This window comes from Trachurus japonicus, chromosome 9 (assembly GCF_045865225.1).
Source record: "Trachurus japonicus isolate A0001 chromosome 9, Traja_1.0".
Classification (NCBI taxonomy): Eukaryota; Metazoa; Chordata; class Actinopteri; order Carangiformes; family Carangidae; genus Trachurus; species Trachurus japonicus.
In genome coordinates, this window is record NC_140915.1 from 38,418,740 (window position 1) to 38,445,096 (window position 26,357).

Below are 26,357 nucleotides of genomic sequence, written 5' to 3' on the forward strand. Positions count from 1 at the left end.
AGGTTGTGAGTGATATATATATATATTTTTTTAATAAAAGTGAGATACTGGCATTTCTGGACTGAGGGAGCTGAGGGCTTAAATTTCAACCATTTTTAAAAGAAAGTTTTTTTCATTTAAATTATACAAATGCACTTATTCCACAGATGGTCTGTTCTTTTTCAGTATGAAGTAGCATTTTAAGCCATCACGGGATACTTCAGCTCTACTGAAACCCAGGCCAATTAAATGCTTTTAGACCGGTCAGAGGGACCTTGGATTAACGTGAGGCGAGCCTCATCACAGGTCTGGGTTTTTAATAAACCCTCTATATCAGCATGAATAAAAAAACGTGCGCATCAAACCCTTAAACCTCAGCCTCATCTGTATGTTTCCCCGTCCTCCCCCTCCATTCTCCTCACCTCCCTCTCTATCTTTTCATCACCAATCCTAATGCCTGTTCTTTCATCACCCATTTTTCCCGCTGCGACTTCATCCTCCTCTCTACCATTGATTTCTCCATTCACCCCCACCCACACACACACATACACACACCTCCCAAAAAGATAACGATCCATCACACAGGTCCTGCAACTCATTTCTCCTTCTCTTGTTCTTTTGCATGTTCCTGGTCCCTATTTTTACTTAATGAAATTCTGTTAAATAGAAGTGGCTGTTATCAAGCCTAATGAGATTTCTTTTATTTGAACACATAAGTCATTTTTCAGTGTTGCAGCGTCTCGGAAAAAAAAAATATCTCAAGTCTGATCCGGATTCCATTCATGAATTCTAAGAATAGATATTTAACCTTACTGTACAAAATTAGTCACAGTCACATTAGTCATAGAGGATAAAACAATGAGGCTGTAGAGGTGGACGAGGTTTCACGTTTGGTGTGATGATGTTTCATGACTCAAACTTAGCTGCTTGTCAGTAACCAGGCTTCTTTAACCTTCCTCTTGTGTTCGGGTCACCAGTGACCGGTTTTCAGGTTTTAAATGCATAAAAGTACCACATAAATTTGTTTATAGCATCAAGACTTTTTGACTTTGTCAGGAACCTCTATTTAAACAAAATAAAACTTTTTTTTCCCGCCAAATTCTAAAATGCTCTGGTTACATTAAAATTATGACATTTGTGGTGTAGGGTCAATTTTGACCCGGTTATAATGATAAGAACAATAAGTAGAGTTAAAAGTGAAGTCATAAGTGCAAAACCAACTTTCTCATGGATGAGGAAGCCTAACAACGTAACCAAGAGATGAGAAACAAATGGAATGATAAACTATTGTTTTTACTGTGTTTTATAGCTGATTTACATAAGACTCGGGTCAAAACCGACCCTAACACAAGAGATGGTAGCAGAAAGCTGACACTAGACGAAGGTTAGGACAAGGCTGAAATACAGTCACAACTGTTATATTCACACTTTAATGCCATGGAATAAAAAAACCCACAATAATGGGCGTCATTGTACTGTAATCTGTATGGCACTTATTTTCTTTCAGTGTTTTTCCAAAAGCGGATTTATCTGCTCTAACGTAGGCTACAGGCATGTTGACTTCCAGCGGTTATAAGCTAACAGACTAGTAAGCTGTGTAAACACTGCTGTGAGCTGGGACCTCCTGCCATTCGTCCCCTTGTCCCTCTCTCTGCGCCACTTCTTTCTCCATCTTTGCTTTCACTCTCTTTCACTCACCATTCAGCCAGGCGGGCAGGTATTCGCTCTTCATGCTGTAGTGCTGCTGGCCCAGGTTCCTCAGAATGACTGGCTCCGTACCCAGGAAGTTGTTAAGTGTCGCTGAGTATAGCTCCTTATCTGCACCAACAAAACACAAGCTTTGTTTTTTTTCTCACAGGCATACACAGAGTGAAGGTCAGCGGTTCACCAGAGGGATACAAAAAGAGAACCAACAATGCTTGTAAAGTCAATGGAGATGTCCACGCTGAAGTGAACGCAGCACGCAGAGTTAAATTAGACTTGTGGACTCTCAGAGCAATCATATGGCTCCAAAACAGATGGGAAATGCTGCGAGAGCGGTTTGTGGAGATCTGATGCACATTTTATGCCTCTGTTAGGGCTGTAAAAATATGGGCCTGCTCACTCCAATATAAAGACTGCTGGGATGGAAAAACAGGGGCTGGCTGTGTGTTTAGTGTTGACGTAAATGTCAGTAGATTTACAACTGAGGATTAATCTTTCTTTTTGTGGTGAAATGGCCCTTTAATGACAATTAAACATGTTCAGAAACATACAAAATGCTGCATTTGCATGTCAAGCTATGTGTGTGCAGGGCAGGCATACTTACCCACTATCAGGCCGGTGTGCCCCTTGGCAGGGTCATAGGGGCATTTGCCTTTCCCATCTTCCAGGGCAGTATTGTTGAGGGAAAAATTATCTGCATTCTGCACACACACACACACACACATACATACACACACACACACACACACACACACACACACACACACACACACAATGAGTAAAACAGGTGGTTTGTGGTCAGTATGTATTATAACCCATATGACACAGCTGCGAGCTGTGTCTGTCCGTAACAAGGACCATAGCTTCACCCTTCACCATGATGTCCCGTCGCATCAGCATCATAAGCATGCAGATACACACACACACACACACACACACACACACACACACACTAGCATTCACACATTGTGCTAACACAGCGTGAGATTTTTTTCCCCTTTGCCTTTATTTTTATCTTATCACACGGTGGTCTTAGCCTCCGGTCAGATCTCAAGTTGACACCTGTCAGCACTGGCTCACAGTAATGTAACAACTCTCTTTCCAGGGAAAGATGTGCATACTACACATAGAGACACACACACACACACACACACATACTAATGCATACTCACCACGTAGGTACATTTGGGCTGGAAGGCGTAAGTGCCACAGGTGTAGAGGTGCGTGTGGTTGTAGCTCTGCAGGAAGCGGATGTAGTTGAAGCACTCAGTCTGTGACAGAGGTAGAAGGAATTGTTAGAGTGCTGCTGTCAAAGAGCCCTGCTGCCGTTTTGTCCTCTGCTAAGGTGAAGCCCAGTCCATACAGCACAGTGGCACATCCTCGGAGATTTAGTTTTACTATAACGTTTAAATGGGGTTTCTTTCATCTGAAATACCTCAATAACCTTGAAACCAGACAATATCATACGATCTAATATCCTTCTATCAAAAACGCGTGACAGTAACGAGACCAGGTTGTGCAAACACAAACATCAAGCATTTCTTATCTTTTAGGTTTAAAACCAGGTAGACGCTGCTCATTGAGGGCTTCAAAGAAGTATCTATTTGTTTTTATTTATTATTCAGTAACTTAAACTGTGTTATGCAAGTGTTCAGTGTGTACTGAGAACACCACGTAATAGATGACGTGGTGACACAACCGCATTATCTCTGTATCATTTCGAGTAAACAGGAAAAAGCAACAGATTGTTTCCACTCAAAAGGATAGGAGAGCAATGTGAGTTAACAGTATAATATATGCACTGTTTCATGGGAAGTGCCCTTTAATGCCTGCACTGTGATGAACACTAAAGCTCTTTGAATGGAATTGGAAACAGATGCTCACTCATGATGCGTACTAGAGGAATGAATAATTCAGTGCATCCAGTTGATGTTGCCACTGCAGCAGCAAAAACAATATCTGTCATGGTAATACAAGCAATTTGATTTTCTAAAAATTCATTTTTACAGCTCTTGAAAACCACCGGGGATAATCAGGATGAGACGACAGCCTTTTTCAAGCCCTCAACTACAACACTGCATAAAAAGACTAATCATTAAATATAATGACGGACAGTGTAAACACCATATGGTTACTCAAAAGTAAATCCCTGTTACCTTCTGTATAAAGGCAATCACAGATACTCCAGCTTGGACTGTGGAGATGTGCAGAATAAAAGTGCTTTTGCTTTAGCTAAATGATCACAGCCCATCCTGCATCATTTAAGAAAAACTGCACCAAAAAACCAGGGAAACTGTTGATTTTCCGACGGTGAATTTTGAATATTCGTTAACTTTTAATGACCGTTTGAAAGTAGTTTGAAACCTCCAGTTCTACTAATTTCTCAACATGTATTTTCGACTTCAGTTTAGTAGTGATGCTGCCCGCTGCACGCCGCTGAAACTGAACTATTTCCCCTTTCTGTTTTTAAAGCACATGAAAAGTTAGTGTTGTGCAACGAGAGGAGTTTTAGCTCCGTTTCAAAACGCTCCGTGGGATTCTATAAAATATTTAAAGAGATTTCTTGCAAATGTACATTATGCAGCCTAAGCAGTGAAGGGCTCGTGCTGAGACTAAAGCAAAGCATGGTGAGGGGAGGGGGGGGGCTGTTCGCTGTGTATGTGTTCAGGCTGGAATTACATTATCGTTATAGAATATTTGGCAAGAGTCAAAAATCATGATAAGATGTGTTGCACGTTTCCATCTGATTGAAGACTGCTGCTCCGGCTGCGGTGCATCTTTATACACTCATTTAAGTCACAGCTTCTTCCTGAGAGTTAGACTGATCAACACTTGAGTTGATAAGAGGTAATTACAGTGTGTATTTAATGTGCTATGGCTCAAAGTGTATTGTATTGGCTGGGACACTTCCTGTGTTGCATTTTGTTTGTGATTACTTATCTCTTTATCGCATATTAGATTTTTTTTTTGGAGCAATTGGACCATACAGATATTTAATGTTCAAGACTAAACACTCCCTGAATTGAAGCACCTTAAAGTTGCTGATGCTAAACCTGTCTGGAAGATGCACTTGACTGTGTGCTAATGCAACGACTGGAAGGTTTCCAGTTTCCAACTCCAAACTGACTTAATAAATGTAATTGAGTAAAATAAAGTGAGTAATGGTGCTCTAATAAGACACTGTCTTAAAAACCCCTGCCAGTGTGTAACTCCAGAAACGCTGTCAGCTAAAATCCAGGTTACCTGGTTGTTCTTCCCCTTGGCGACACACTCTCTCTTCTTATCCTGCGGAGCCGGCCAGTCAATCTGGAGGAGAGAGAGAAAGAGAGACAGAAAGATGAAGTCTGCAACACATTCCATACGTTTTGTATCTTATTTTCTTTCATTGATTTGGACAGAAAAATAATTTAGATAGTAAATTGATGCTTAAACAACATCATCTCATTTCTCTCTGATAGAATACGTGTGGTGACACCTCATGGCTACAAAACATTCACACTTTCCTTGTTGCCATTTTGCTTAACTCGACCAATAGGCTCCGCATGCTTGACCACCAGCTGCTGTAACTATAGCAACAACCACAGACTCATAAAAAGCACATTTTTACCAGTGTATTTGGTGCTGCAAAAATCTAAATACAGCACAGATGCACTATAAAAGGCAAAGTAATGTCCCAGAAATGAGAGGATAAAACCAAACAGGCACGACATAGTTTCTGGAAAACTATTTTTCAAACCAAATTTCAAAATATTCTTTAATTTGAAAATTGCTCACAGACTGAGCTGCCCAGGTGGTGCAGGGACAACGCGGCTCTGCAGGGACTCAGGTTCAGTCTCTGGCATCAAACACATCACACACACACATAGGTAGGAAACTGTGAGGTCCCGACTGCAGCAGAGCCCCCTATAACACTGTTGGTTAACAGACCAACCACAATGTGCAGTCATGTGAAGGAGGAGCAAATACAAAAGGAGAGGTGCAACTTGTGTCCACTACCTTTTACGATGATGGCTATTTAGTGTTATTTACAGTAGCTCCTTTTTTTAATGACTGTGCGACACATGGCTGAACTTCACTCTATTGACAGGAGTCTAAAATATAAACTGTGTTTACTGAGGAGTTTCCACATCATTAGAAATAATTACACCGGCCATTACGGGCTGAGAGCTGCCGCGATTTCAGAATTAAACTCTGTTTTAGTTGACTGGATTTAAACCAGCAGCAATCAAACAATGGATTACTGCCACATACCAGCGGTCATAAACGTGAATAACTTTTACTTTTATATAGGATGATAAATCTGACTTTTCATGGTGTTGAATAGAAAGAAGCCACCTGGTTGTTCATGAAAATGAACTTTTGTGTAATCCAATATTCATACAAAGTTGTTCAATATTTGAACATGAAAAAAGTTTCAAGATGAAATAAATTTTGTTCCAATTCCTATCTGATATTATAATATTTTACTGGCAAGTCAGAAGAAAATTATTCACCTTACACCCTCATGACTGCTGTCCACTGAATATCAATTGCTCCCTACGCTCACTGGAGAAATGATGGCGTTATAATGGTTAAGATTTAATAAGTGAATTAATGATCTGGGTGAGTAGATGTGAATTATTACCTGAAGCCTCTGTGGTTTTAACTAATGGACTTTTGAACTAAGACCAGATCACATTTAACAGCACTTGATTGGTACTTATTTGCCACTTGTCACTCTGAGCTTTATTTTACAATCAGTCTCTGTTTGTTCCACTAAGATCAGGTACTTTATAAAAAAAAGGAAAAAAGAAACAGTGGCACATTGACAGCGAGCAGGAGCTCAATGTTAATGACAAGTCCTACAAAGACACGTCTGCCAGAATAAATCATAATAAGCAGCAACAGCCGGCACGGAAATGTTTCAGCTCTCTTCAAATTGGTGTGTCTTTATCTCTGAATTTTGGTTGCGACAAATGACTTGTAGAAAATAAGTGCTGTTAACAGTGGTATCTGATGCGGTCACTGAGAAGGTCTCAGCTGCTGAAAATGAAGTGGAAACATTTATTTTGGGAAGGAACTCAGTGCTATTACATGGCCACTTGGGTTCAGCGTTTTTAAAGGCACGTGCTTAATCTCTGATGTTATATCTCACGCTGCATCTCGGCTTATAAGTCTACACTTTGGCCAGATATAGATTAATAAATAAAAGAAAGATCCTGAAGTGTGATTCTCAAGTAACTGCCTGAAGTGTCATTCAATTCAATTCAATTCAATTCAATTCAATTCAATTCAATTCAATTCATTTATTTATAGAACAGGAACAGTGCACATTAATTAACATGTCAGTTTTACCATCAATGTAAATGTGCCAGAGTTAGCCACAGTGGCTAATTTTCATCTGTTGTCCCTGGGGCAGGTTGGTAAAAGTTAACATCATACAACAGTTTATACAATAAAATGCAGCCTATAATAACCTGTATAAATACAATACGGAAATAACATGTATATAAAACAATATGTGAGCTTGTGTGTGTATGTGTGTGGAGACAGCGCTAAAGATGAGATGGTTTGACTACTCATGGTTACTGTACATGTCTGATTTGCTTGTCTTCAGTTTATGTTTCAAAGTAAAGTTAAGTATTTGTGGCCTCTCTTAAATCAGTGGGTAGACTATCCCAGTAGTGAGTGGCTCTAATTGAGGAGACTGTCTGTCCAAACTTGCTGTGTCTGTACTGAACAACACATTCTCCTCTGGTAGTCAGAGATGGGACTTGTGGAGTCATGAAGTCATCTCCATGCCATGTATTTGTTCTGCTCATGCACTAAACCAGCTGAGTTCAACAGCAGGTTCAGTGACTGAGCAGAACAAATACATGGCAGGGAGATGACATGATGACTCCACAAGTCCCATCTCTGGTAGTTGCCCTGGTTGTCCTGCTGCTGCTGTCCTTTTGGACAACAAACAGCATCAACGATGGGGGTGCAAGCCCACGTAAGATCTTAAAAATGTGATTCGTAGCTCATGAAGATGGAAATGTGAATCACATTTCATGTTATTCAAACCTGCGGTGTGGGACTTGTGATTGGTTGGATTGGATTGCTTTGTAAAGTATAATGCTGGGAACAGGGGAAAGCATCTATCAGTGGTGTCCTGATATAACTCAACCCAATTATTAAATTAAATTATGAATTAATAAAACAGTTCACAATCAGCAGGTGAAAGAACAGAAATAAATGATGTGTTTCTTTATTTCAGGTTGCTAAATGTCAGAGGCGTGAAGCGATGGCAGCTGAACAGCCTCTAAGAAAAAGACTGCAGCACCTTGAAAAGCCCCCACGCACTCAGACCATTAGACAAGATGTTCTAACATTTCTTAATGTCATTCACATGGAGTTGTCCAGAGGTCCTATAGGGACTGTGTAGAGGATATTTTCTATCTTTATATCATTTATCCATGTGTTTATTAATATCATTTTGTTCAGTCTAGCTTAATTGATGGTGTTACAGTACATTAATTGGCTGTACATCATTATGTTTATTTGTTATTCTTGTTAAAGCGGAAAATTAAAACAATCAGTCACATGAAATAACCAATTTATGTGGTAGAAAACACTTCAAACGCAAACAGGAACTGTGTGTCTCCATAAAGCATCCAGGGACGAAGACGGACACGAAAGTAATGAAGACGGACAGGGAGTGCGTCAGCGGCGAAGAAGTGAGAAAAGAAGCAGTTAAAGGATGGAGGGAGGAGGAGGAGGGGTGAGAGAGTGATGGGCAGATGGTGACAGAGGGGATGGACTGCTCCCTCGTCCTTGCTCAGTCATTTTTTTCTGCGTTGGCTCCCTCCCTCTGGATGTCACACTGGGGGCCGACAACAGGTGGTCTTATCATTACTGTAAGTCATCGTCCTCACTCACACAGCCTGCGCCTGTGTGTGTGAGTGTGTGCATCTAATAACTGCTCATTACAGATAACAATTCCCAAACCGCTGTAGGCTGCTCGCTATGCCTTCATTGGACTGCAGTAATTGTATTGATTGCAATATGGACCAATTACCGAGGAAACAAGGCAAAACCAGATCGAGTCTCCGAGGCTTGTAGCGTCTCTCTGAGCCTGGAAGTGTGTGTGTGTGTGTGTGTGTATCAGGTCAAGTCAAGGGTATTTATCTTGTGCTTTTAACGGTTTTCCCCAGAGTGCTTCACAGGAAAACAAGATCCACAAATTAAAACAAGGACAATAAAAAAAGGATGATTGAATAAGTGCATCATAAAGTCTGAGAAACAGGGCCAATGTCTGTGTAAGCGTATACGTGTCTGAGCGCCTGTTCACTCCCACACATTCACAGTGGATATGTTTTGTGCTGATAGAAGAGAAATATTGGAGCCAATAGCTGCACATATTACAATCCTAATATTTGGCAGTGCACTCACACTATACTGGTGTTGGAGGCTTTTAGCACCAGATAAAATAAATAAAGCCCAAATTAAAGTAATAGCTTGGCAAAATGTCAGAGAACAGCTCAACTAATTCCCCTATATATATAATGATACTGTAAAAATCCAGATTTTATATATGGAGCTGAAAATATATAATAATATAATATCCACCTTAGAAGTCACCAAATATAACTGAATGCATTATTTAAAATATTCTGAATTATAAAGGCTCATACTTTAACTTTCAGTAGGTCAAGAAAAACGTTCCAAGTTTATTTCTTCACTCCCCAAGAAAAGGTCTGTCATGTTTTAAAAAAAGGTTACAGACAAGTCAAGAACAGAATACATCAATGGATGATGTTGATTTGAATGAAAATGAAGACAGAGGCCTGATGTCTGCAGACTTCTAAGCAACCAATTAGGCCTAACTTTGTTTAATATCGGCTCTCAAGCTAAAATGCTTGACCTGCTCTTAATCTGCTCATGCTACAGAAATACTAACTAAATTCAATTAGGTGTATAAGTCTCAGAATATATTAAAAGAAATATGAAGCTTGAAGTTGGTACAAAAAAACATCAAACTGACGGCACGATGAGCATGAACTACATCAATCAGTGCATGTGGGCTACCTGTTCATCTATACTGTGTATTTCTGTCTATTAACTATCTTACAACAGTAGATGAAGTATTTACAGATATCATCTTTATCTTAGTAACCCCTTCTTTTACTTTTTATTTTCATAAAATTAACATTATTCATTGACATACTCTGTTCTTGACTTGTCAAATTTTCCCCCAGGGCTGAAAAACATTCATAAGACGTCTGTTTTGTAATTTTTGATTTATCCTGTAAAAAAGCACTTTATTCAACCAAATCAAGGTGGTGCTCTGCTTTGGAAATGTTGATATATTGCCGGCCGGCATAAAGCTCTCAGCTGCCAGCAGCAATTAATACATTTTACGATATTTCTGACCCTTCAAGGAGGACACACTAATACATTTTGAGGAAGTATCAAATTGACAGTTTGTACATTATTAGCTTCTACAAGGCCTGAAAATTTCATAAAAGAAATATGGGCCAGACCAATAAAAGACCCAACAGTAGTGTGTGACTCAGTCCACTTTTTTATGGCACTGTGAAGAATCTTTGATTACCCGCCAGAGTTGTTTTTTTCTGAGTGTTCTTAAGTGTCCTTGAGTTAAGAAAAAATGAATCAGAATGAAAATAATACAAGATATAATAAAAAATAAAGTCCGTAAACTAATAGGCAGCTGTGATTGGTGGTACAGGCAGAGATTGCGCTGGTGGTTTCGGTTCTCATCCTGCTTATCCGAGCTGAACCTTTGTTATATCTTACATACTTTCATGTAATAATTCAAGTTTATTTCAAAATGAAATGTGGTGTCTTTCAATGAAGTAGTTGAAACGAGTGTTTATCTGTGGCTTGCTCAGTTAGCAGGCTGATACTGTTTGTTACTGAGCTGTCTGTCTTGAAGCTGTGTGATATTAAATCTTATGCAAGTTAATTTCTACAAAAGCCCTGTGTGTGGGTGTTTGTAGTGACAGTCAGCAGCGTTATGGATATGATTATTTTCGTTTAAACAGTTTCTTGTCCATTCTGAGTCCATTCAGTCCCCCGCACTGATGGGGATTTAAAGACTTGTGTTTGTGTGTTTCTACGTTGTGTTGTGTGCTGTTACCTGTCGTCGGAGCTGTCTGCTGATGTCGTTGGGGTCCAGGGCGAACAGCGTCTCCCGCGCCCCCACGTACAGGACCCTCTCGTGGTCGGACAGAGTCAGCATGCTGTAGTTGAAGACCCCCTGGACGCTGAACCTCGCCATGCCGTTCAACACATCTTTAGAGAGAGAGAGACACACAAACTCATCATTACATCACCGATCACACCTCGCCTGCAAAATCTCTCATCTTTCCTGTCAGCTGATGTGCTGACAGACTAAAAAAAACAAACCTGAGAAGAACATTTCACACTTAACTTGTTGAAATTAGTTAATGTTTCAGCTTAATCACACCACTGAGGCTTGCTCGCAGCCTATAGCTTAAATGTCATTCATCCTGCTTGCGCACGTCTCTCCCACGTTTCGTCTCCTCATTAGGAGCAGAGATCATCTTACTCATGAACTTCAACCATGTCAGTTTGCAAACATTGCCTCAGTTCTTTCCTTTTAATCCTTTAAGCTGTTATACATTTCATATTTAAAAGGAACTTTAGCAGATAACAAGTCTGATTTTCCCATCAGCACCAGGCGTGCGGCTCAGAGGAGGAGGTTCATATTGGACTCATATTTGCACAGGTCCAAAGGAACGCTGGTATTCCTCAGTGTCTGTACTGAACTTGTTTTTGTTTACACATTCGCCGCATCAACTTTATAGAGGAGCTCATTTAATAATGTCATGTTTACAGCTCGTTGCACTGCCCCCTGGTGGCCGAAAAATCAATTAACGCAGGTTCAAGCATTAACACTTTGGCTAGTGAAATGGGAATTGCCTTGTAACGGGCCTCTCATGCCACTTAAGTGGCTATAAGATTCAATTTGACCTCATTTACACCTCCACTATGTGGTTAACTATGAAAGTACCGATGTACAGTTAGAATGATTATCAATTAGAGGAGAATTCTGGTCATTTTCTAAGAAGTAATGCTCTACAGCTCTAGGGCCTCGACCGTCAAGCTTGGGACTGTTTCCATATCAACAAAGACAAAAACGCAAGGAAAACATGGATTTAGGAGGAAGAAAAGGATTGTTGATGATGATTTGGATGGGAAAAAAACAGTTGTATTCATATTGATGCATTTTTCCCATCCAAAATCTTTTTTTCCCTCCTAAATCCATGTTTCCCTCGCGTTTTAGTCTTTGTTGATATGGAAACAGTCCCAAGCTCAACAGTCAATTAGTAAGGTCTACCCAGGAAGCTAGAGTAAACAGAGGTAGGCTACAGTATGTGATAAAAACACACATTAACACTGCTCTCTCATATTAAACAGAGTGGTAAGGAACTGGTGGATGTTGCAAAGCATGTGTAGTGATATTTTGAGCTTCATACAGAGGTATATAACTGCAGTGTAGCACAGCTAGCAGGAGGAGAGCTGCACATATTTTTCTCGGCTTTTTTCCTATGGTCGCACTCGGGGACCTAGAGCTGTAGAGTGTTACTTAGAAAATGACCGGAATTCTCCTTTAATACACTGTGAGAAGCTCAAGTCCTCAAATTAAAGATGAACCTGCAAGAAAATCTCTCAAAACATCATCACAACAACTTCAAGTTGCATGATTTTAACTCATCAGGCCCTAATTGTTTTGCTGAAACTAACCACAGTGTCTGTCTCCAACATCTGCTGTAAACTCTTCCTGCAGGACGGAGCTGTAAAGCGTCCCAAGCTCCGTATTTACTTTGAGAACCTTGGAGAAGAAGCCGGTCTTCGGGGGGGGTGGGGGCTGATAAGTTCCAGATCTGCATCTCAGAAGTGCGATAAGGTGGCGAGTCTATTTGGAAAAGCTGAGCAAATAAACAAGAGGCAATAATGTGCTCTCTCTCGGACCAGCCCTTGTTTTGACGAGGGGCGCGGAGGCGTGCACCACTACAGCCACCGGCCATCAATCCGGGAGCTTTTTAAAAGCAGGATATTGATGAAAACAGATTCTGAGAATGACAGAGAAGCTGCAGGTCTGTGCAGAATCACAATCACCTCCATCAATGAGAGAAATAAATCCTCAAAAGCTTCAATCAGCCCCGGCTTTAATGTGAGTTTTAACTGTGAGTTTGTTGTCGAGCCAGATGTTTGTAATCATACTCCTGTTCAATAGGAATTCCATTAGGAGTGGTAATTTTCAAATTGACAAAAAACGGCTAATCTTGTTTTGGGGGAAAAGAACCTAAACAGAGTCTTGCCTCAGTTTAACACAGCTTTTAGACTACAGATTGTTAAAGGACATAAAAAACTCAGCATTGCAGCATTGAGAGGACTCTTTCTGTAGAGGAGCAGCAGCTTAATCCAGGCTCTGCAGAACACCTATACACAACAATACAAGGATTTAGAGTTGGAGCTCGCAGCATTATTGCAAATGGGAAATGTGATCCCAATGACAACGTGGGCAGAATGCAGAGCGCAACAATGCTTATAAATGCTCACTAATAATGGGTGTAAATCTGCGAGTGTGATTAGTTCATTATCTGCTGTGCACATCCAGATGCAGATAGCATTTTAATACAAGGCCTTAGTGGGGCCTTTCACTCTGATTGGGCCATCACTCAGCATGTTAACAGAATATTAGCCCCCTCATAAACCCGGTTATTGATCCTGTGACATCCAACAGCTGAATCGATGCGAGTTATCTCAGGATTGTCTCACATGTTTAAAGATTTGCTGTTATTTCTGGGATTGTTCCTCATATTTGCAGCTGGCGGACCATCACAAACAGCCACAAAAAGATTAGGGAAAAGAAACCGACTGTCTCCATGGTTCTCTCTGCAGGGTGTGTCGGAAAGAAAACAGAGCTGACTTTTGTTTTTAATCGAAATTTAACAAAGATGCACTTGCCGTGCACAAACACACAAACACGCACACCCAAAAGCACACTGTTCAAATCATCTGACTAGCATACCGACAAACTACTGGTGCAGAGCAGAGAAGAAAGCAAGACAAAGACAGGAGGAAAGAGAGAAAGGATGGTGTTTAGTCTTCATTATCCACACTCTTGTTGCTTGTAGTGTCACCTTGTTCCCCCTCTCCTCTCCTCTCCTCTCCTCTCCTCCTCTCCTCTCTTCTCCTCTCCCCTCCTCTCCTCTCCTCTCCTCTCCTCTCCTCTCCTCTCCTCTCCTCTCCTCTCCTCTCCTCTCCTCTCCCCTCCCCTCCTCTCCTCCTCCTCTCCTCTCCTCTCCTCTCCTCTCCCCTCCTCCTCTCCCCTCCTCTCCTCTCCTCTCCTCTCCTCTCCCCTCCCCTCCCCTCCCCTCCCCTCCTCTCCTCCTCCTCTCCTCTCCTCCCCTCCTCTCCTCTCCTCTCCTCTCCTCCTCCTCTCCCCTCCCCTCCTCTCCTCTCCTCTCCTCTCCTCTCCCCTCCTCTCCTCTCCTCTCCTCTCCTCCTCTCCTCTCCTCTCCATCGCTTCCTCTCTCTTGCTATTTCAGCCCAGACTGAGAACGTGTGCAAAACTCAAGCCGACGACGGCGTGATCGTGTGATCTCGTAAACTGACAAAGATTATTACATATTTTTGTTTTTCTGTAGTGTGAATATGTGTCACTTCTTTAATCACTGCCCCGGCCTGAACACAGCCGCTGAAATCCAGGGAGGGAAACTGCAGGAACTGGTGTGATTTATGGTGTGACCAAACGCTGGTGTGACGCTGTGGCCTAGTTAGGCCTACACAGACTAATACATGGAGAAGCCTGTACATAATAAAGGAACGTGTGTGTGTGTGTGTGCAGGGAGAGAGACAAAGGGAAGGAAGCTTGTTACTGAAAGCCTGATGGTGACTGTTTAACCATTAAAATACCCTGGGGACCATTAAACTGCCAAGTTACTCAAGCCACTTCTGCCCGCTGATTAATATGCAAGATGATCCCTCTCATTACCTGCTGCACAGTAAGAGATGCTCTTCATTCTTACAGAGAAGCAGCATCGCTTGTTTTTCTCTAAATAATTATAATAAAAAGAACAAGGTGAGCTTTTGAACAAACAGGAACCAGAAGCAAAGTGTGAAAGAACATGTGTGATGTGGTTGAACAAGCTGGTAAGTTTCCACTGTCAATCTCTAGATCTATTCAACCCCCCCTGCCAGATGTTGAAAACTTTCCTGACCTGCTTATTTGTTTTTCCAGTTTTTTTTTTTCTGAATTCTTACTCTAAATCCTCTCCATGCCTCATCATAGAGATCAGCTTTTATATAGTTCGTCATTTCTGACCAAGACAGCTTTAAAAGATGATGAGCTTCTGCTTTTATAAAAACGTCACGTTCAACACTGTGCACTGATCTTAGTGTCTTAGAGCAAAGGAGAGAGGTTTTCCACTATCACCACCATCATCCACTGCTGTGCATGGTGGGCTGTTAGATCTCTGCAAATAAAATGAAGAGTACTGGAGCTTTATATGAAAAGTGCCCTGAGATAACTTCTACTCTGGCTGAGTGTTGTATCAATAAGACCTGAACTGACAAAATCAAAAAAAACTAAACAAGAATGATTTTTTTATTCTGCAGCTTCAGGTCGTCGACGTTAGACAATGTCACATAGCCCTCCAGATTTATCTTTTATTTTACATCTATCATTTAATTTCCTGGCTGCAGTATCACATTTTCAAAAGTCCCCTTTAGAGACCGAGTCGGCCAGTGGCCCCTGACCCCAGACTTTTTTTTCAATGAGGCTAAAACTGATATTAAAGTCTAACAAACCTCCGAGTCAACATGGAGCAATAAAACCCTCCAGTGGTTCCCTGATGCTAACCAATTTCCATCTGTGTGCGTGTGCGGTTGACTGTGAGCGTATACAGCAAACATCACAGGCAATCTGGACACGTTCAGGTGAAAAAAAAAAAAAAAAAAAAGCTGAGAGGCGACATGTTGTAACAGACAGAGACGGAGAGAGAGATAGAAGAAGAGAGCGGGGGAATTAGTAACCAAAGGAAGGAAGGGGGGATAAGTACTGAAGTCAGCTTATTATCTGAAGAGCAGTGGTGTATAAACATTGGAGGGTATGTACGGATGGGCGAGCTAGATGAGTGAGACAGAGAGGGGGAGAGAGAGAGAGAAGCAGCATCCTCGGGGGAGAACTGAGCACATCTGCTGTTCCACACAGCCAGGCAAAAAACTCCAGAGCTGACACACTTTCACTGACACACACACACACACACACACACACACACACACACACACACACACACACACACACACACACACACACACACACACACACACACACAAATCAGTGTTGAATCAATGCTGCAAATCCGTACGCTGAAAATACACAATTTATGTGTAGACTAAAAAGACACATTGCATTTGCACAAAAACACGCACGTACACACACGCGCACACACACACACACACACCCGTGCAGAGCCCTGAACAGGTCTCCAGGGCGCCTGCTCAGTGACTCCAACGTCTCTCCACCAACAGAGGGAAAGTTTTGCTCCGAGTGGCTTGTTTGAAGTGATCAGCGGCTCTGTCATTAAGAGGCGACACGGCCAGACGCACTTACCATCTGCCACCACACTGTGGCAGCCCTGAGGCTACCTGTTGTGTGTCCGTGCATGCTTTGTGCATGCGCGCGTGTGAGGTTGTAACCTGCTTGTTTGTGGGTTTCTCTCTAACAGAAACAACTCCGTCTACACCTGTGGCTCGTCGGTAATGATGTGCAAGGGAGGTGTGTACGTGTGTGTGTTTGTTTGTTTGAATGTGTTCATTTAAATTCATGTAAACAGTATCTGTAGGTTTAAGAGAAAGCTGAATTTTAAGATGTTTTTACAGCTGCATGGGACTGAATTCAACATGACTTCAACTAGCAGCAACGCATTAATATGCCTGTAGTCCATGTAGGGGAGGCTTTGAGACTTGTCCATCACTTTGAAGACATGGTGAGTGTGTGTGCGTGTGTGAGGACGGTTTGCAATAAATTACAAGGCCTTTGATGCTTGAGGACAACAGATTGGGATCAGAAGAAAAGGAAGATTATAAATAAAAGAGGGTGAATAAGAAACAGAGGGCAGAGATGAGGGAGGTGTAATGACTCCACCAGATGATGGAGGAATACAAACAAAAGGGCAGAGGCAGAAAGAAGGAGAGGAAACAGATGACAGAGACCGAGCCTGTCAAAGACGCTGTGTTTGTGTGTGTGTGTCTGTGTGTTTGTCTGAATTTGTGAGAGTGGCTAATATCTCTAATAAGAATATAGAGATTTAAATAAAGCTTTGTTTGGAGTGTAAGAAGAGAAACTGAAGATAAATATGTGGTCTGATGTTGAAGTAAATACATTAAATATATCATTTTAGTAGCTGGAACACAAACTGATTCAGAAAACATGAAGATGAATGGTCTTAAAAGGAGCTGCAAAAGCACTTTTACACATTTTAGACCATTAGTTTAAACTCATGGAAGCTTTATTTTATAGGAACCGAGATAAATCTGATTTAAAAAATGTGTTTGCTCTTTTTCCATTGTTTCCTGTTTTCAATGTGTCTGGGCTTGCCCTGGTAAACCTGTGTTTAACATCACAACACTGTTAACTGTGGGTAATTCCTCTTGGGAAGTCTCAAGAAATGCATACATAAAGGCCACACAAGCCCTAAAAGCCCTCAGAGAAAAGTCTGGGGTAAGGTGATCTGGGTCATAAAGTATTAATATTCACAGTAACTATAAATGTAGTGTACAAAAAAAAGGACAAAATGTTTTTTTTTTTTTTTTTTTGGGCATTTACGCCTTTATAGATAGTACAGTTGAGACAGACAGGAAACGGGGAGGCAGAGAGAGGGATGACATGCAGCAAATGGCGCCCGACGCGGGACTCGAACCGGGGCCGACCGCAGCGAGGACTGTGCCTCTATACATGGGGCGCCCGCTCTAACCACTACGCCACGCGACGCCCCAAAGGACAAAATGTTAAAGGGTGCGGTGCAAGTTTGTGTATTTGATGAGTTTGATGAGAGCAACCAAGAAATCCCATTAGCCTCCGTAGCAGCTCGCAGCTCTGCTCCACCGTTCTAAAAACAGCTTGCACCGACAAACAAAGGTAACGAACCTACTCCTAAAACTATAGGGACTATGGCAATGGCCAGTTTGCCAAAATGTTGAACTATCCCTTTAAAGTACATTAAAACTCTGTTGAGGAAAAGTGTAGTATGATGTTGAAGTGGACAATATTATTTTCTCAGCACTTTCAATGACACATAACTGATGCTTTTATTAACAAGGCTGTCTAGAACATCTCTGCCTTTCTGCTTTAGTACTTGAAGCTCCAGAGTTTGAGACTTGACCATCATTTTGTTTTTGATGTTTTCCAGACAACACAGTGTCCTTCATAACGTTCCACTGTTCAATTATCATGCCCTGCAACAATAATGACACACTGTCAAGATGTTTGTCTCCAGGAGACCTTTAATGTGAAGTGGATCATTTCTTCACTCAGGCAGTCAGCTCTAATGTATCGAACGTTGTGGCGTTACAACATTCACCTTGATGGATTCACTATCTCAAGTGAGCTGCGTTTACGTGTCTGTGCTTGTCTGCTATCCCAGCTGTGTATGTATGCATGTGCACACCCAAACCAAACCGAGCCAAACCAAGCTGGACCGAACAGAGCTGCGATGTGGTGTGGAGGAGGAGGGGGGGGGGGGCAGCAGGGCCAACGGCCTGTTGCTCCACGGCCCGGCCTCGCAAAAGGTCTTGAACCGGGTCTCTGGTCTGTGATCTGCCTCCATCGGCTTTCCAGCGCAGCGGAGCTCCAGCTTCCCCCTCCCTGCCTGCTATAAATACACCCAGCCTCTGCTTATAGCTTCTAACCACCAAGCCACTCACACACCAAACTATGATTAAAGGCCTATTTTGGGGAGATCTTTGAAGCAGCGACAAACAGCGAATGAGCGGCAGACGGAGACAGACAGAGGAGGGAGAGACATTGTGCAGTGCCCACACAGACATGCAGATATACCCGAGCATGCATGCAGAGCACTGTCAGACCTGCATCCGAGCAGGTATACCCTCTTTGAAGAAAAAAAAATAACACAGCACTGCTCGCACAAAGACACGCGCACACGCACACTCCCACATGGATGCACGGGCTTTGTCTGCTGAACAGACGACAAGTTCACAGGAGAGTCAGATGGAAGACAGAATGAGAGCATTGGAGATAGAGAGAGAGAGAGAGACGATACGGGGAAGATGTTCATGATTTTACTGGCTGCATCTGCAAACATACCTTGTGCAAATTATGGGCTGAATTTAGGTTAATACAGATTAAATGCTATGTAAATTAAGAGGGAATGCCATTCATAGTTTTATACAGACAGAATAAGGAATCCATGTGCAGAACTCGCTCAGGATGGAATCAGTTCGTTGTAAAGTCTAAACCTAAGCACATTGATGAATACATAATTAAAGTGTCTTTTTTGAGCTGAATAATTACTCCTCTCTGTGTGGCTTAAATGTGTAAGCCCTTATTTATCGGTTGTGTGGCATTTGTATTTCCTACACAGCATTATCATTATTGTTTGTGAGTGAAATTCAACAGAATTAGAAGAGTGTGAGATGAAGGGATGGGAGAGTGGGAGGAGAGGAAGTGGTAAAAAAAAAAGAAAAGTGGATTAACACAACAAGTGAACAAGCCAGCACACTGGAGGGGTGGGGTGGAGGGAGGGGGAGGTGAAGAAGGGGGGGATGAAAGTGGGAGAGGAAGAGTGGTGGTGGCGGCGGTGGCCATGGGGATGGAGGCGGGTGGGGGGGTGGAACAGCCTCGCTCGGTGGGGGGTCATTGCAATCCACAACAAGCAGAACAAATCAAGAGCTGGTTGATGCCACAAGTGAAGATTTTCCATTCCAGCGTCATGGTTCGGCATGTATGACTGCTACAGAGACGGGAGCAAGCTGGGGAGAGGGAGAGCCTTTTTTTTTTTTTACACAAAGTTGCCGTGGCAATAACACACACAACGAGGGGGGGGGGTACCTGTGGAGCTGGAGTGGTGAAGCACAGCTCTGCTGTAGCTTTGGAATTTGATTTGCTAAAAAAAATGTACATGCCAGAAATGACAACACAACAAGGGCAAATCTTCTTCAACTGAAAAGTGATGAGAAAAACCATGAAATACTAAACTAGTGATAATATATACTAAAAAATACCTTAGATGTTTGTAAATATGGTCGCATAACTACAGTAATCGTCCAAAAAATAAAAGTCACCACTTGGATTTAACCAAGCTAATAGGAGCCTCCCATTGGATAATTACTGTATGGATGATTATGTTTCAGCTGGCAACAACTTACTTAACCCTAACTGATGCACTCTCATTTCTTAAACAACCATGTCGTAGACACATCCTGTGGTTGTGGAGATGTTAATCTGTTTCAGAAGGGTCAAATTATTGGCATGAATCAAGCAAATAAAACATCTAAGGAGATTTCTGAGACTAAAATTGGGTTAAGAACTGTCCAACGCACTAGGATAGTGGGGAAACATCATGTTCAAGGAAGAAATGTGGTCCAATGTGACCACAGAGTCCAGACCTGAACCCCATTGAGAATCTTTGAAAAATGAATTCAACTCAGGATGGGAATAAAAGTTGTGACATTGCAGAATCTTATCGAAACAATGCCACAGCAAATGTATGCGGTAATCAAAGCTAAAGGCGGTCCAACAATATATTAGTGTGTGACTTTTCTTTGGGATGTGCAGTGTTAGTGTATAATAGAAACTGCAACATGGCCCAGTGCAACAGCCAAATGGCAGGAGCTCCTGCCACATTGTTGTTGTGTATTGTCAGCAGCATGAGCTCTGTGGTGCTACAAAGACAGCCCGCTCTTTACATCATGTTCTCCAGATGTAAGAGAACATGTTTGTTTGATACAAGAGTCAAGACCGGAGACAAAAACCACACCGTCATCATCTTTCTTTCTTTACCTACTGCAAATCACTGCATCTGCCAGAATAGCTGCAATATGAAGGCCGTCATAAGGTGGGCCACACAAGGCAGAGCTATTACTTTATACTCTAATGTGTCTAATACTTTAATACTCTCATATGTCGGTTCATTTCACAGGGTACAAAGTCAGCCTTGTGTACTGATTGAGGGAAAAACAACACAGGAAACAACCAGCACATGTGACAACCAAGTGTGCTTGTGTCATGAGATTCTTTTCATGTGTTAAGACTCCCACAAAAAACATGTGCAGCATCTAAAGTGCTGTTTCACATGTGATAAATCACATGTGTCATTATGACTTCATATCATGTGAACTATCCAAGCAGTGTATGAATCTATGCCATGTGATATTGTATGTTATTTTCACACATGATGCCGTACATTTCACATATCTGGCAGTGACTCATGCCTCTGTGGGATGTTCTTTTGTTCCTCCATGTGAAATGGAGAGAGGTGATGGCTTTCTAATACAATATAAATAGGTGTAAATCACGGCCCTAGAGGTTGCTTTGGATAAGTGCAGCCTCCTCAGAGCAGCGTTTTCATTTTAATCCATGTGCCCACTTGCCCACACGTCAGCTCTCACAAAGTCAGTATGACAACACAGACCACTCCGGGTCCTGACATCTGGTCCCGGCTGTTAATCTTCACTGACCAATCAGCGCAGGGTCAGAGGATGAGTGACACTCAATGCAGATAAAAAAAAACAGTGATGAATCTCCTTCTTCCGTCCCTCCCCCATCTATCCTCCCAGTCACGCACAGCCTCTCTCTGCCTCCTCCTCTGCCTCTCTCTCAACCACTCATTACTGTAATTGGAGGGTATGGGGAGATACGGCAGAGAGACAGACAGAGGGGGAGAAAAAAAGAAAGGTTGAGTGAGAGAAAGGGAGGGAGGGAGGGAGGGAGGTTTCTGGAGGTCAGAGGCCCAGCCCTTTTCCACTCTCCTTCTCTGTTTTTTTTCTCCCACCATCTCTCATTCTGTCTTTCCTTTACTAAATCAAGAGGCATGAATTTGCTTTGGCTTTTCTTTAAAGATGCAGGGCTCATTTGCTACATAAATGCTGGCTAGATTTTCAAAAGCAGCATCAAGTTTCTAAGGGATCTTATTTCTCCTGCTTTCTTCTCTCTGTCTTTCTTTTCTTCCTCTTTTCTTTCTTTCTTTCTTTGTTTGACCACAGCTGCTGTGTTTTGTCATAGTTTTGGCTTACTGGCCTCTGCTGTTAGGCTGGGCTGAGGCGCGTTTGTGTGGCTGTTTGTGTGTACAAATGCACCAGAAGAAGGCAAAAAAAAAGAAAAAAGACAGGGAGAAGGAGAGAGGAAAAGAGATAAAGGTGAGTGGGAGAAGACAGTGGCGCTATCAACTGAAGCACGTTCTTTGGTGAGTGGAAATGGGCCAGGTTAAGAGCGTGAAATAGCTTTAAAACAACATAATGGATACTCCAATCAGCTGTGGCCAGTTCATTAACAAATGGGAGGAAAAGACAGAGTAGGTAAGTCACAGAGACAGAGAACAAAAGGAGAAGAGGTGAAAGGCAGGAAACAAGAGAGAGAAAGGATATGAAATCCCCTGCTTGAACCTTTCAGTTATAAGGATGAAGCAGGTCCTATTTCTCTTATTGTCAACAAACTCAATGAAAACACACAACCTTGAATTGATTCCACCAGACCTGCAGACATGAGGCTTTTAACTTGCAACTGGACTTCGATTCAACAGAAGTTGAATTCATAAGTGAAAGAAAAAAAATGCTTAATTCATTACACACAGGGCTTTAACAGCTGCTGTGCTTAAAGCAAAAGTAAGGTGAATATTTGTGTTAAAGCAGATATCAGTGGAATGTTTTTGTTAAAGCAGAACTATGCAGCTCGGCCGGAAATAGCTCGCTCCTTCGTTGGTTTCTCTTTTTTTCCCTCTCCGGAGCTCCCCCACAGTTCTGGTAGGCACATGTCACTGTCGTAAAAAAAACAAAAAAAACTCGCCGCCGCCACCTCCTCCACCCCCCCTACACGTGCTTGTGTTTACTGCTGTTTGCTAAGCCCTGCTAACACCTAGCTAACGCTAACACGGCGCTAATGCTAACACGGAGCTAATGCTAACACCGAGCTAACGCTATGCTAACACGGAGCTAATGCTAACACGGCGCTAACGCTAATACAGCCACACACAGGCACAAAGACACAGACATACACACACAGGAATAAAGGTTCCAAAACGCGAAGGTGTGTGTGTGTGTGTCATGATGTATTACATTATCTTATAAAAGACCCATGGTGTGTGTATCTGTGTTAGCATTAGCTCCCTGTTAGCCACAAGCTGAACTTCATCAGTAAACATTTCATGTTTCCATGGTTTCCTCCGACTTTCCGAACTCAAACCAATCACGATTCGTGACATGCATGACGTCATATGCGTTCTTATCTCGTACTGCCGTAAAGCAGTTTCTCGCGATACTTCTATCCATTGACGAGATTTGTAACACCGAGACGGACGACTGATCTTGCAAGTGCGGTTTTCAGCCAGTGGGGGGGGTGAGCGCATTGGCCTAGACCCCATTCACTTCATAACAGGTCACTCTACCATCACAGTGACTCTGAGCCACAATAATTACAGCCCAAATCCTGCATAGTTCTGCTTTAATATAAGTCCTAAATAGTCCTATTTTCCGTCAGCAATCACTTACATGAAGTATTTCAGCCTAAACACGAGTCTCTCCGTCACTCTGCTCTGCTGTAACCCGAGGAGAAAATTTTCCTTGTGGGATACAAGTGTTATCCAATGAGGGGAGAGAACGGCATGAAGGGCTGTGTGTGCAGCCAAGGGATGCGCGTGAATGTGGTGACGTAGCACGAGGACCAATTGATGCCTGACAAGGGCGGGGGCTGCTAACTCATGGTGCGTTCAAGGAAACTCGTACTTTGTGTTTTTCCTTCCTGTGAAGTCATACCAGTTCGATCTGGTACGAGTTCACGGGTCGGAAGTTACGAGTGGCCGTTATAGGGAACTTTCACAGACAACAGGACGGTAAAAACACGAGCTACGGGTTACCTGGAACGCTACCAAGTCGTAGTTGTGACTTGAAGCTGTAACTTACGGTTTCAAAAGCCTGCCTTGAACACAGCATTAGCCGAAACGGCCGTGCCACTGATATCTGCTTTAATATAAGTCTTAAATAGTTATATCTTCCGACAGCAATCACTTCTATTGAGTGTTTGGTCTGAAACACGGGTCTGTCAGTCCCTCTGCTCTGAGCCGAGGAGAAAACTTTCCTTGTATCCTACAACCTTTATCCAATGAGGAGAGAGAACGGCATAAAGGGGCAGTCCTCTCTGTGTGTGCAGACAAGGGATGCGCGTGAATGTGGTGACGTAGGGACGAGGGCGGGGACTGCTAACTCCATCTGCTGACAGGAAGTTAGACAAAACCACCGGATCACTTACTTCTGCTTTAATATATAGGCTACTGCTGTTAACTAACAATATTGTCATTTCACTACTTTTCCGGTCATTGTTAAGAAAAAGTGATTTATGTCATTATTACACCTGGGCAGAGCCTTTCGATGCTAAATGATTTGACTTCATCCTCAACACCAAAACAATTGAACAGCAAAAAAACTCCTGACAACATGACCCTTTAAATGAGCGGTGCTGCTGCAGCAGACGTTGGTGCTGCGCCGGCAGGAGGGAAAGATGTGTTTGGCACCAACAGACAGACAAGATGATGGCTGGGATTACCACGTTCATCACTACAAAGACTCAACAAAAAAAAATCAACGGCAACATAAACAGTGTTGCTAAAAGGAAAAACAAAAATCCCAGATGGAGCCACTTCAACTCTGTTAGCAAAGAGCAGCGTTAGCAAAGAGCTAATGTTACGCCATTATCGTCCAATCAATGAGGCCGTGCCACAGACAGTGTGGTAAGAGTTTTCTCAAAAGACATAGTAGCTGACATTTCTTAATTCAGGTAACTTTTTGTGGCTTAAAGCAGGCTAGCAGTTAGGTTAGCATAAAGTTATTAATAATAATGACTTATTTAGGACGGTTACGCTGTCATTCTGACATCCCACCACTCTGACATAGCCTACCACCATTCAGACACGCCACAGGGCTTTCAATAAAAGGAAATGTGCGTTACTCAACAGGCGACTCCTACTTATCTGGACTCTATCAATCTGAACTTAAACTTAACTTAAAAGGCCTTTATTGTCCTTATCTGGCCTGTCTAGCCTCTGGTCTTTTTACTAAACTTAACCAACTCCTTTCATCATTGCCTAAGCTCAACCAGTGCAAATTCTTTTGAGGAGAAAATATGCTATTAAAGAAATTGTCAGAAAGGCAGGATGTTTAACACAAAAGGCAAGAATTGTCGGGATGATGGGACATTTGATAGAAAATTAAGTGTTGCCATGTAGACAATTAGAGGCCTATGTTGGACTGTGGGATTTGATACCCACTCCCACTGAGACCTGCTGATAGCTCTCAAAAGGCTGCTGTGTCAGAGCTCCATTCACCACACTGTTGCACTGGGTGGCATGCTCCTTAATTACCATAAATATGGCTGACTTCATTTATGTTATGTTAATCTCACATATAGCCCTGATGCGGTAAATATTTGAAATGTCTATTAATCCCCAACTGAAAATGGCCCCTGAGAACTACACTGTTTGTTCACTAACATAAACTACAGTACCCAGCTGATTTATAAAATGACTTAAACCATAGTCGAAGATTTACATCTACAGTTGGAGCCAACAGACTTGGGGTTGAGTGCTGTACAAACAAGGTAGCTGAGTCAGAAAGTACTGAAAAATGGATTAGCATGCTGTTATTTTGGTCTAAAATAAAATCTAGACCAAATGTAAATGGAGAATAACATCAGCCTTATGCTTTAACATTAGATAAAAATGTATTGTATATGCAAACAATGATGGATAAGAAACGTGTACAATGTGAACATAAGTATGAATTATAATCCACATAAAAGAGAAAGGAAATCAAGACACATGCACCTTGTCAGTGAATAGAATGAGAGAATATGCGACAAAAATGAAAAGTATGTAAATTACAACACTCATTAGGAGCTTTATGAAGGCCATATATAATGCGTGTACATAAAACGTCTCATTAGGAACCAACACTGATCTTTCTTTCTTTCTTTCTCTCCATAAATGTGATGAGCGGCTGGTGAAGGATAACAACAGCCTATGATTTAAAATGTCAACACATGACTTTTAAAAAGTAGGAGACGGAGAAGAAGTGAATAGATTAAGAGAGAGAGAGAGAGAAAACGATGCACGGAGAGAAAGAGAGAGAGAGGGGATGCTTGCTTTTTTTTCTGCAACCTCATCTAAACCTGCTGTAATTGTTGGGCGGTGGTGGTGTTGATGTTGGTGGGGGCGGAGGTGGAGGTGGAGGTTGGGCAGGGGTGGGGGGGAATATTATCGCTTTAGCCATCTCTACCCAACCATAACCCATCCCCAACTTACACACACACACACACACACACACACACACACACACACACACACACACACACACACACACACACACACGCATACACACCCCTCCTGTGCTGCCCCGGAGCTCCAAATCCCTCAGACTGCCAGCCTAAGCAGTAC

At 42.2% G+C, this 26,357-nt stretch overlaps 1 protein-coding gene across 2 annotated transcripts in view; it reads right to left on the reverse strand.

Annotated features, from left to right (window-relative positions):
- The window catches only part of sema4c (sema domain, immunoglobulin domain (Ig), transmembrane domain (TM) and short cytoplasmic domain, (semaphorin) 4C), a 99,931-nt gene that overhangs the window by 19,289 nt on the left and 54,285 nt on the right, over positions 1–26,357 (reverse strand). For both annotated transcript variants that reach the window (XM_085787794.1, XM_085787795.1), the window contains exons 4-8: positions 10,805–10,959; positions 4,927–4,989; positions 2,856–2,954; positions 2,288–2,384; positions 1,678–1,797 (exon numbers count right to left, since the gene is read on the reverse strand). In XM_085787794.1, the coding sequence (XP_085643920.1) occupies positions 1,678–1,797; positions 2,288–2,384; positions 2,856–2,954; positions 4,927–4,989; positions 10,805–10,959 (534 nt within the window). The remainder of the gene's footprint in view (positions 1–1,677; positions 1,798–2,287; positions 2,385–2,855; positions 2,955–4,926; positions 4,990–10,804; positions 10,960–26,357) is intronic.